This window comes from Somniosus microcephalus, chromosome 8 (assembly GCF_052327205.1).
Source record: "Somniosus microcephalus isolate GS21.2 chromosome 8, FLI_Smic_1.0, whole genome shotgun sequence".
Taxonomy (NCBI): domain Eukaryota; kingdom Metazoa; phylum Chordata; class Chondrichthyes; order Squaliformes; family Somniosidae; genus Somniosus; species Somniosus microcephalus.
Genome location: NC_140994.1, coordinates 30,987,948 through 31,000,238, shown reverse-complemented (window position 1 = coordinate 31,000,238; position 12,291 = coordinate 30,987,948). Strand labels below are relative to the sequence as shown.

Sequence of the window (12,291 nt, the reverse complement as noted above, 5' to 3'; positions counted from 1 at the left end):
TTCAGAGGGACCTGGGTGTCCTTGTACATGAATCACTGAAAGTTAACATGCAGGTACAGCAAGCAATTAGGAAAGCAAATGGTATGTTGGCCTTTATTACAAGAGGATTTGTGTATAAGAGTAAAGATGTCTTACTGCAATTATATAGGGCCCTGGTGAGACCACACCTGGAGTATTGTGTACAGTTTTGGTCTCCTTATGTAAGGAAGGATATACTTGCCATAAAGGGAGTGCAATGAAGGTTCATCAGGCTGATTCTTGGGATGGGGGGATTGTCCTATGAGGAGAGATTGAGTAGACTAGGCCTATATTCTCTAGAGTTTAGACGAATGAGAGGTGATCTCATTGAAACTCGCACAATTCTTACAGAGCTTGACAGGGTAGATGCAGGGAGGATGTTTCCCCTGGCTGGGGAGTCTAGAACCAGGGGTCACAGTCTCGAAATAAGGGTTGGCCATTTAGGACTGAGATGAGAAATTTCTTCACTCAGAGGGTGGTGATCTTTGGAATTCTCTACCCCAGAGGGCTGTGGAGGCTCAGTCATTGAGCATATTCAAGACAGAGATTGCTAGATTTTTGAATATTAAGGGAATCAAGGGATATGGGGATAGTGCAGGAAAGTGGAGTTGAGGTAGATGATCAGCCATGATCTTACTGAATGGCGGAGCAGGCTCGAGGGACCAAATGGCCGACTCCTGCTGCTATTTCTTATGTTCTTATGAAAGAACCAGCGCAACCTAGCGGATCCCCCTGCCCATTAAATTTAACTGCCGTTTGGACATCAGTGAGAGAAGCTCTGTGCATGTGGATGGGTCCATCAGCCCGACCAAGTAATGAGGCAGAACATGGGCCTGATCAGATAGTGAGGCAGAGAATTAAGTTGCAGAAAGCCATTTAAAAAGAGGGTATTATGGAAAGGTTTCTTAAAAAATAAAATCTAGATGTAAGTAGCAATATAGTTTATCTTTATCTGTTTTTATTTTAATAACTTTTGCTGAATGTGGCCCGTGCCAGAACATCAGATTCCGCCATATAAAATGAGCTTGACTCCCCTGGGTTAATACATAGTTCTTTAGGAAAACAGTGGACTCGCTTGAAAGTGGAACGAGTGGCTGTTTCTGGTGTTTGCAGTGCTTGTAATTGTTGAAATTGTTTGAGTAATAGTACATTCAAATGCAAAGCACCTTCAGAACACAGAGATCAAAATTTATTTTAACATAAAGTAGTAATGTCAAGGAATTGGCCTACACAAAAATCTCTACCTGGAATCTTAGCATTTTGGTATATTGCAGACCTATGGAGTGATTCTTTTTAAATTAGCAATGTTCCTTCAAATTCCCAGTGCCCTAACTTCTCTCGGGTCAGATATAAAGTGCTGGCATGATACAACTTTATCATGTCTTCCCCAGTACAATGAGCTACTGTAGTTGAGATCATAAAATGTAAAAGCAGCCTATATGTAAACTGGAAAAACAGATTATGTGCAGATTGTAATGTTCATGCAGACAAAATGGCCCGTATTTTCCGATCGCAGGCTTCCCGCGGGCGGAGGGCACCCAGGACGCACACGCTTCCGCTCCTGGGCGCCTTCAAACTTGAAGTGCGCAGGGCCCGCGTATCCCAGGGGCGCATGTAGTTCACAGCGTCCCTGGGATCATGTGGGCCACGGGGAGCCAATCACAAGGGAATCTCCCTTCATACATTTGACAGGAAGACCTGTCAAATATATGAATGGAGATCAATGAAAAAACATAGTAAAACTTTTTTAAAAAGTTAATCACATTTTTTAAATGACTTGAAATTACAATAAATTAAGTATTTTAATAAACTTACCTTTTTTTTTAAAAAGTATTTTTAAATGATAAATCAGAATTGATTTTTTTTACTTTTTTCAACTCTTACCCTGGTAAAAGCAGGCCATTCTTGACAGATCGGAAATGCCGGTTTTCAGCGCATGCGCTGTGCATGCCTGAAACCGGCATTTCTGATGTCCCTACGGGTGGGTGCACAGCGCGTGCACACCCGTAGGGATCGGAATATCCGGCCCAATATAGATGTGTTTGTGTGTGAAATCCTCAGCTACTGTAGAGACATAGACAGAATGCCAAATATATACATTTCATTTCAGAGTGTTACTTCGAGCACCTGGATTTTATCCTTTTCATACAATTTTAGTTTTCTTGTAACTATGGTTTTTGATATGGAAACATGTGCCGTGTGATCTTTCATTGTGGCAAGTTGAATACCAGCAATTAGTCCACGACTCGCCCTCTTCTAGCATTCCTGGAATGGCATGAAATTCTTGGCCTGTTGTCTGAATAAATCACTAGAAGTAAACAGGGATTTGTAATATATTACAAATCTTTATTAAATTCTTCAACTCGATCAGTTTTTAAATATGTTGGGAGAGTTGTACAGAATGCCTAATTTGTGAGGTAAATAAATTCTTGTACTGCACCTTCAAAGGCTGAAGTTATGCATATTGACTTTATTAAAAGATTGTGTCTCTCAGGGAGTCGCTACATTAGAATCTACGTTTATGATTGTTGGAAGTAGTGCTTTTTAAAGGTATACTATGCCTTCATTTTTAATGAGAAAGAAATCTGTCCTGATTCCTCTTGCAGGTGTATAATACACCAGAACAAGCCCAAACCACTCAGTCCTGCCTTTCTTCAATAAGAATTCAGATTTGATAATGACTATTGTGTCTATCCCTGCTTGTGGCACAGAGTTCAAGGTACAAGTGGGCAGGAATGTGCAGCTTCAGTCTATTCAATCTACCCATTTTGAAAGTGGTGGCCCCAACAGAGCATCAGTAGGACTAATTTAAGAGCTTTTTTTATAAATAATTTTTTTTTGCTGAGAATGGGGACTTTTATTGCTGATGGAAGAAAGATATTACTGCTGGGGAATGGGACATTTTTGTATTTCAGCACCAGCATTTGAGTCAAGCACACTCCAATTATTGAGTAAAGTTCCTTCTCCGCCTTAGAAGAACACCACTATTGCACCACTGTGACGTTAGCATTTTCCCCGCCAGCCACCTATATAGTCTCTCTCAGTAAGCTTGTCAATTTGTGTTGGGTTAAGTCTGCCCTAATTTATTTCAGGTACGACCTTCTAATTAGCAAGCAGGAGATTTTCTTCCCAACGTTCTGGGAAAGATTCAAGACACAAGTTTGTGATGTAAATTAGTGCTTTTTAAAAAAAAAACTTAATTACAGCCGCCTTGTGATTTATTTTTTACCTTTTCAGAATCAGCTCCAACACCTTTTAAAGTACTTTCTGTTTACTTTTCTTCCCCAAAACAGCACTTTAATTTTCTGCTACAATACTTGCGACTCATTTTGAAATGTCGTTCTTCAAATCTTGTATAAAGCAAGATTGACTTTGAACTGAAGCAGCTTTATTACAGACTTCAATGCTTAAATTTTGTAAGTTATTTCCCTTAACCTTCAGCAAGTCGGAGGGTCCCAGGATCAATTCCCAGCCTATACTGAGCTGATCACAGCCAGGATGACGGTAGGAACATTCTGTGGCTCAGCACTCCTGGATTAGGGAGATGAAGAATCAGCCATGTTTCCTGCTCCTGATGGCTAACTAGTTCCTTCTGCATGTATGAGCATTGGGCAAGGATAGGACCTGACATGATTGTCATACTCCCTGTGGTTAAATAGCCAACTGTGCACAATCTAGGCTCACATATGGAAAAAAATGACTACTTGGGTAAGATGTTAAAATATGCCTTGTTGCTTGGACCTGTACCAAAGCAAGAGTCAGCACCTTCAGGAGCATGTTCAGTGCTTGTGGAACTGTACCCCAGCATGACAGCACCTTCAGGAGAGGATAAGGGGGGAAAGTTAGCAAATGCCTTTAACCATAAAACTGCCAGCTATGTGAAAACATTCATTTTTAACAAAGTACAGGAAACTTTGTGCTATCCGGCACCGACGGGACCGAGCTGTTGCCGTCCCATCAAAACTGCCGGACAAACCAGCGCTAATGTTGAAACATACGGAGATTTTGAGCTCCGTATCTGGCAACAAACCTTGTTGCTTGGCAACAAACCTTGTTGCTTAGCAACAGCTTCTAAACAGTCGGCCGTACCTTGCAAGCGTCTCTGTAGCTTAGCAACAGCTTCAGCGAGACCTTGCAGAACCTGACTGGTGAAAAAAAAACTAACGAAACGGCTCCTGATTTTTGCCGGTGGCTCGAGCATTCCGGACAGTTAACCTCCGGATAAACCAAAGTTTCCTGTACAATGTTAAGGGAACCCTTAAATCCTCTTTTAAAATAAATGTTGAGGTGCTACTTCTTTGCACGCTACAATAACATTTTCAAATCATGGGATGTGCTCTCTTGTGTGTGCGAGGAAAACAAATTAAATGAGGAATGCCAGTCTCGGTCTCTCCTTGAAAAATCACTCTTTGTTTATCAAGGGTACCTGTGCTCTCGGTGTTAGTGCTACCATTTTAAATGTTGTTGAGCTTAGTGCAGTGCCGCTGTTGATTCTGCCCACTGAAACTATTGAGACAGTGAAAATATAACCCATCTTTGAAATGGACATACATCTTCGATTGCATGAAGTTATATTAATTTTGGTGCCTGCTGTCTCTGCAGTGGTTCCTGTATGTTTGCTTGCTTGCCAGTAATATCTAAGCATACTGTCCACAGACTTGCATAATCTGATTGGTGCGGTTGCTTTCAAACATTTTTTATAAATCAAAGAAACCCAAGGTAAATTTTCTAATAAGCATCATAAGCCTGCTGCTTACTCCTCAGTTTTATACAATACTGGGCAGGGAGGGCGGGGCTTACAGACGGGAAATTGTGAAATGCAGTCAGGGATCAGTCATCTAAAAACATTCTGGTGCTTTAAAGGTGCATCCCAATGTTTTAACACATACAGCATTCTAATTGGAAATTGGGACCAGATGGGGGGGGAAAGTTTCTGGACTCCTAAAGTGGTAAGGTTTAGAGAGGGAGTCCCAGTTCCAAAGGGCAGGGGTGTAATGACTGAAAATAGTGAGGGACGAGGAATAGACTGAATCTAGAGGAGCAAAGGGCATATGCAGGTACATATAAGGAGAGGAAATTGCAGAAGTTGAGTGATGAGCCACAGAGGGATTTGTAAAATTAATTCGCTGAGACACGGAGTCACTGGAGCTGGATAAGAATGAATGGTGGGAGTGCAGGACTTCAGGGAGGTGAAGATGTGGTCGTGGCATTCTGAATGAGTTGTCATTTGTGGAGGACAGCTAGGAGGATGTTTGCGAAATCAGTGTGATTAAGGTGTGAATTAGGGTTTCGACAATGGTGAGAGGTTGGGGCAGAGTCAATGTTGCGAAGAACAAAGCGGTTTTGATAATGAAACGGACTAGGGGAGGAAATCCGGCTCCATATCCAGCAATATGCTGAGGTTTTACACCTCTGGACTTAGCCTGAGGTGACAGCCAGGGAGATTAATGGAATCAAGGCCAGAGGTATCTCTGTGCTGATGGAAGCCAAAGAGGATAATCTTGGTTTCCCTAATGTTGAGCTGGGGATTGAATTTCAACTCATCCATGTCTTAATGTTGGATAGGCCCATTAGAGACTGTTGTAACAACCTTTGGATCAATGGAATGAATAAAACTAGGTGTTGGCATATTTGTGGAAGTTGACCCCTTGTTCCCAGATGATAATTGCTGAAGGTTAGCGCTAAGATTTTCTTAAATAAAGCATCTTCTCTGAAGTTTGAAAAAAATAATTCTAAATATTCTTTAAGACGCTGTTTGCACTTTGTGCAGCAGGCTGAAGTCACAGAGTTGCAATTGTGGCATTCCTACTCCATGACTTTCTGGGGCGGGCAATGTCTGTGGCGTGTCGCAGCCCCACTGCTGGCTCCATCTCACTCTGGAAAATGAATTTACGTTGATAGGGCTTGTTAAGCCCACCCAGCGCGTTTCCAGGACCAATTAGAGGAAGCGGGTCTGGTGACATCATTCTATTATATAAGATGTAATAGCAGAGCACTTGGAAAGCAGTGACAGGATCGGACAAAGTCAACATGGATTTACAAAAGGTAAATCGTGCTTGACTAATCTACTGGAATTTTTTGAGGATGTAACTGGTAAAATAGATAAGGGAGAACCAGTGGATGTGGTGTATTTGGACTTTCAGAAGGCTTTCGATAAGGTCCCACATAAGAGATTAGCGTGCAAAATTAAGGCACATGGGATTGGGGGCAAGGTATTGACTTGGATAGAGAACTGGTTGGCGGACAGAAAGCAAAGAGTTGGAATAAACGGGTCGTTTTCCGAGTGGCAGGCAGCGACTAGTGGGGGTACCGTAAGGATCGGTCCTAGGACCCCCAGCTGTTCACAATATATATTAATGATCTGGACGAGGGAATTGGATGTAATATCTCCAAATTTGCAGACGACACAAAGCTGGGTGGGAGGGTAAGCTGTGAGGAGGATGTCGTGAAACTCCAGTACGATTTGGACAGATTGGGTGATTGGGCAGAAACATGGCAAATGCACTATAATGTGGATAAATGTGAGGTTATCCACTTTGGTGGCAAAAACAGGAGGGCAGATTATTATTTGAATGGCAATAGATTGGGAGAAGGGGAAATGCAACGAGACCTGGGTGTCCTTGTGCACCAGTCGCTGAAGGTAAGCATGCAGGTGCAGCAGGCGGTTAAGAAGGCAAATGGTATGTTGGCCTTCGGAGCAAGAGGGTTCGAGAACAGGAACAAGGATGTCTTGCTACAGTTGTACAGGGCCTTGGTGAGACCGCACCTTGAGTATTGTGTGCAGTTTTGGTCGCCTTACCTGAGGAAGGACGTTCTTGCCATGGAAGGAGTGCAGCGAAGATTCACCAGGCTGATACCTGGGATGGCAGGAATGACGTATGAGGAGAGATTGTGTCGATTGGGCTTATACTCACTGGAGTTTAGAAGATTGAGAGGGGATCTCATCAAAACCTATAAAATTCTGTCAGGCCTGGACAGACTAGATGCAGGAAGGATGTTTATGATGGCCGGGGAGTCCAGAACCAGGGGTCATAGTCTAAGGATAAGGGGTAAGCCATTTAGGACTGAAATGAGGAGGAATTTCTTCACCCAGAGAGTGGTGAACCTGTGGAATTCTCTGCCACAGAGGGCGGTGGAGGCCAGTTCATTAAATATATTCAAAAAAGAGTTGGATATATTTCTTAAGGCTAATGGGATCAAGGGATATGGGGAGAAGGCAGGAACAGGGTACTGAATTTGGATGATCAGCCATGATCTCATTGAATGGTGGAGCAGGCTCGAAGGACCGAATGGCCTACTCCTGCTCCTATCTTCTATGTTTCTATGACGTGTCATCAGCCGGTTTCCTTAAAGGGACCGTGGCCACATTTCTTTTGAAGTTTGTGCTGTCCGTGTTCTACAGCCTTGAAGTGCTGCAAACATTGACGATGACTGCGCAGAGCTGTACCCAGGTTCTCCCATGACTCCCTCCATATGTTTGTGGAGGGAGTCAGAGCATGCAGGGAGGTCCTTTTCCTTTCCGATGGGCCGAAGAGACCTCTCCAGGAGACCAAAACAGCCTGGCTGCACATCGCACAAGTAGGGATGTGGTCAGGAGGACGTGGGTGCCGTGGCGCAAACGTTTCAATGATCTCATTAGATCACAAAACGTTAGTACAAAGCCACACTCAACTTCATCCTCCTGTGCCTCTCATCACATCCCCATCACTCTGCCTTCCATACCGTACCCTACTCCTGCATATCCTTACTCGCACCAACACCCTCTCTCTACAGTATCATATCCCCATCTCAGTAGCCACCCCTCACACTCACCCTCATCCTAGTGCAATCATACCAACTATCAACACACAAGGGTAGCCACTTGGGTGTTTTATCCAATGTTCATGTAAAGTTTCTGTTAATGTGCTGTCAAACATTGAAACCTTTATTTTCAACATTCCATTCTTGGACAGATTTGTGTGCCCCTTTGGAAGTGGCTTAGTGAGTTGCAATGAATGGTGAGCCATAATGGTACCCCCCGCAATGGTCATAAGTGTGAACGGAATGGCTTGGACATTGTAGGGATGCTTTAATGGTGTTGGTGTGGGGTGGTGCCAACCTGGCGCATTATGCGGCAGCCAGGTTATACAGCGTCAAGTGAAGTAAATCTGGCCATGGTGAGGCCATCCATCCCTGGCCTCCCGGGCAGCAATGTGCTCAGGTGCTGATGCCCTCTGTCCTGTGCAGCATCAGGTGATTGTGGAGAAGGTTGGTGTTGTTGGTGCTGCTGGTGTTGGGGCTGATCGTGGTCAGATTCTGGGGACCAAGGTGAAACATTATAAACGCTACACATGCCGATGGAATAGATGGCAGGTGAAGTTGAGGTGACAGGAGCATTCTGTTACTGGTGAGAGACGTTGTTCCAATGAGGTGACACTGGATGGAGAGTTTGCTCCAAACACTTGCAACCTGCTGAAAGCTCAATCTGTGTTCCAAATGGGAGTAAGCAACAGCTTCTGATTGGAAAGTGACCAGCTGTAAGGTGGGAGCTTTTATAGCACATTTCAAGCCGTCAGCTAACCAGCTGATTCAGTGGCCATTCAACTCCCACCTCATTCATAGATGTGGCCGGCGAGCACTTAAAGTTAAAAGATACGGTTAAAAGCATTATTAAGGGTATGTCAACAACCCAATAATTGGTTTAATTGGATCGCCCGCCTCTGCGCGTCGGGTTGGATCAGACATCTCACACACGTGCCACTGGGAAAGATGCGTTGCAGCGGATTCCACCCGACCCGCCACCGATCCTGACACCCTTCTCCCCCCCCCCGGAAAATTCCGGCCATCTTTGTCTCCACCGACTCTCTGAAACAGCTATCCACTTAATCCCATTCCCCTGCTTTTCCCCCATGCCCTTTTTTATTTTTTTTCTTCAAATATTTATCTACTTCCCTTTTAAAGTTATTGTGGATTCTGCTTCCAGCATGTTTCTACTGAGGTATTTCATGTCCTAACAAACCCACTCTACAAAATAATTTCTCCTAAGCTACCCTGTTCTTTGGTATTGATCACTCTTGTTACCAACTCACTAATCAGCGGGAGTAGTTTTTTCCTGTTCAGCTTATATCGGTATATTTCAGAATTTTTTGAACACCACCATCAGGCTTTCTCTTAACCTCCTCTGTCCTAAAGAAAAGAACTCCAATTTCTCATCCCTTGTAACATTTTAGTGAATGTTTTCTGCTCTCTTTCAATAGCCTTGACAGCCGTCATTATGTAGGGTGCCTAAAACAGGATGCAATATTCTAGCTGCGACTTAATGATTTGTCTAGGTTGCGCATTACCTTTCTGCTTTTGCATTCTTTACCCCATTTATAAAATCTAGGATCCTATATTCTTATTTGAACAGCTTTATCAACTTGTCCTCCTGCTTTTAAAGATTTGCGTATATGAATCCGTAAGAGTCTCTTCTCCGCTGTTGCTTTTAGCGTTTATCTCTCACCTCTAGCTTATAAGATCTCTTTCTCTGAGCTACCTATTAGTTTTTTCAGTTTTTCAATGCTACTGTGATTAGTGCTCCTAAACTTTCCTCTTCTTTACTTCCTAAGTTGTAAATTGTTTTTTTTTTCCACATAATTTTCCTGCTCCTCACATATTCACTGTTTTGAAATGAAGACTCGTCACATTTCTTCTACACTCTCTCATTCTCTCTCAGGGCCTCAAAGCTTTGTCTGCAAAACCTTATTTGTCATATTTGATGTATTTTTCCCATTATAAATTCCTGTGTCCACATTTCTAATGGAAACTGCATCTCCAAGGTCCTCCGCCTGTATTGCTGATAAACTTCTGTGTGTCCCAGGCCAATTTTTCCCTGCCCTCTAATCCCGCTTCACCGGATGACTGCACTTGGTCTTGACTTCCCACGTGTCACCACCATGGGAGATCAGCTTGTATTTGGAGAAAAACTTTGAGAGTGCCACTCGCGCTCTAGGTGTCAATTTCCAGAGTGTTAAAGCTATTTTTTTTAAAAAGAATGGCAGTCATTTCGTGGTGTTTTTAATGTCCTGGAACCAGAAACTTACAACCATTTTCCATTCTGCAACCTTCCCTCAACAAACAACAATTAGTCTTGACAAAGAGTTTGACTCGAAACGTTGACTCTATTTCTCTCTCCACGGATGTTGCCTGGCCTGCTGAGTTTTTCCAGCACTTTCTGTTATTTTGGATTTCCAGCATCTGCAGTATTTTGCTATCAAACAACAATTACATTTTGATTGACCTCAGGCTGTGTTTAGTTATTTCAATTAGATTTTGTGGCCTTAAAAGGTGATGTTACATACAGATCCACTTTGCCAGTAGAATAATATGCGTTGCACAGTAATACACTCTTATCATTTTAACATTGTATATTATAACGCCACAGGAGATCAGCTATTTATTGAAATTAATTAGTTTGTTGGGTTTTAACTGTTAACTTTCCAACATGTGGGGATAACAGTCGTAATTATTGCAATAATGGTCCAAGGACTGCACACACACTTCTATAAGGTTAAATAACACATGCCAAGTAATACACTAAGAAGAAACTTGACCAAGCATTAAACGGAATAGGTTTAAACGTCAGGTTCAGTTCTGAAAAATGTAATTGCTCCAAGATGAAAAAAAGTTAACTTGCTATGAGATGATCAAAGACTTGTTTTTATGTACCACGGTTTACATGTCGAAATAATTTGAGATCCTGAGGTAAATTCGCCAGTCTTTTATTTTAGATCTAGATGTGGAATATTCAGAGTCTGCTATTGGTCAGTGTGTAAAATAGTGGTTATTCAGATGAAATGGCATCCATCTGGAAAGTGTAATATTCACTCCTCAGCAGAAATGAAAACCTGAACACAGCAGAGGGGATGGGATTTGCATTTGGTAAACCATATGAAGTATATTTTTGTGAAAAATTAGATTTGATATGACATATAAATAAAAACCTGGTATATATTTTCCACTGACAGCTGAGAAACGTCAATTGCTCTTAGTTTGGATAATATTTCACTTTAATACAGTAAGCCAGTGATCTGTCACTGTCAATTTCCTAAATATTGTGTGAATTTCTTCAACCTTTGTTTTTGTCTCCATTCTAAAGCTGCAGTATGTGATTCATAAAGGCGTTTACACCTAGTTTAATTACATACACCAGTGAAAGTATTATTCATCAAAGCTTTAATTTCCAACAAGTCTAAACTGCTGTTATCATTTCTGTTTTGAATTTTGCAGCTGGCTCCTTCCCTTCCACTACAAGAAGACTTTGTGTATCATTGGAAAGCCATTACCAATTATTACATTGAAACATCAGGTAGGGGTCTTTCTAATTTATTTTTTAATTGATTTGTTTTATCCTGTGACAGCAAAACTGTTTTCATGAATTGCAGTACACGAAAAACCTTGTGTATCTAATTTGTTGATGGCCTGAGTCTGAACAGAAGCAGTAATTGATGAGGCAAATGATTGGAGACCGTGTGACATAAGTTCCATGACCTCCCAGTGCAACTTTCCTGCACAGTTTCTCCTTTTTAATTTTAATCAGGAGAATCTATGAAAGTACAGGAAACTTTCTGGTATCCGGCACTGACAGGACTGAGCTGGTGCCGTTAGATCAAAACTGCCGTATAAACCAGCGGCAATGTTAAAACATAGAGCTTTTCAGCTCCGTGTGAATCAACAAACCCTGTTGCTTAGCAACAGCTTCAAAACAGTCGGCTGCAGCTGCAAGCATCTCTAGCTGAAGCTGTTGCTTAGCTACAGACCTTGCAGAGCCTGACGGGGGGGGAAAAAAAGCAACGAGAAGTAAAAAAAAACTTATAAAAAACGGCTCCTGAATTTTGCCGGTAGAGAGAGCTTTCTGGACTTTTAACCTCCGGTTAAACAAAAGTTTCCTGTACCCATATTCTGCCCACCTAACACAGCAGGAAATTTGCAATTGATTACTGTATCAGCTAGCCTCAGTCAGCAAGTGCTCAAGCTCACTGGCATTATTTAAAAGTAGAATTTGAATTCAGGTGCTGGTGAGCAGATCGGAGTGTGTGTGAAGTCTTTAAGAGCAACTGATCTTAACAGTTGTCAAGCAGTCCGGTCCGCTTCGTTCAGCACTTTTGTTCAGACTCTGATTTTAAACAGTGCTAGCGAGCAGAACTGAATGCTTGCTGACTAAGAGCAGCTAATTCAGTAACCAGCTGGAAATGTCCTGCAGGGTTAGTTGAATGAAGAGAAGCAGAGCACTGGTAATTGAAATTGATTTGGTGG

The 12,291-nt window shown here is 42.3% G+C and overlaps 1 protein-coding gene across 2 annotated transcripts in view; it reads left to right on the top strand.

Moving 5' to 3' along the window:
* The window catches only part of fhip2a (FHF complex subunit HOOK interacting protein 2), a 79,711-nt gene that overhangs the window by 23,477 nt on the left and 43,943 nt on the right, over positions 1–12,291 (top strand). For both annotated transcript variants that reach the window (XM_085994427.1, XM_085994429.1), the window contains exon 2: positions 11,266–11,344. In XM_085994427.1, the coding sequence (XP_085850553.1) occupies positions 11,266–11,344 (79 nt within the window). The remainder of the gene's footprint in view (positions 1–11,265; positions 11,345–12,291) is intronic.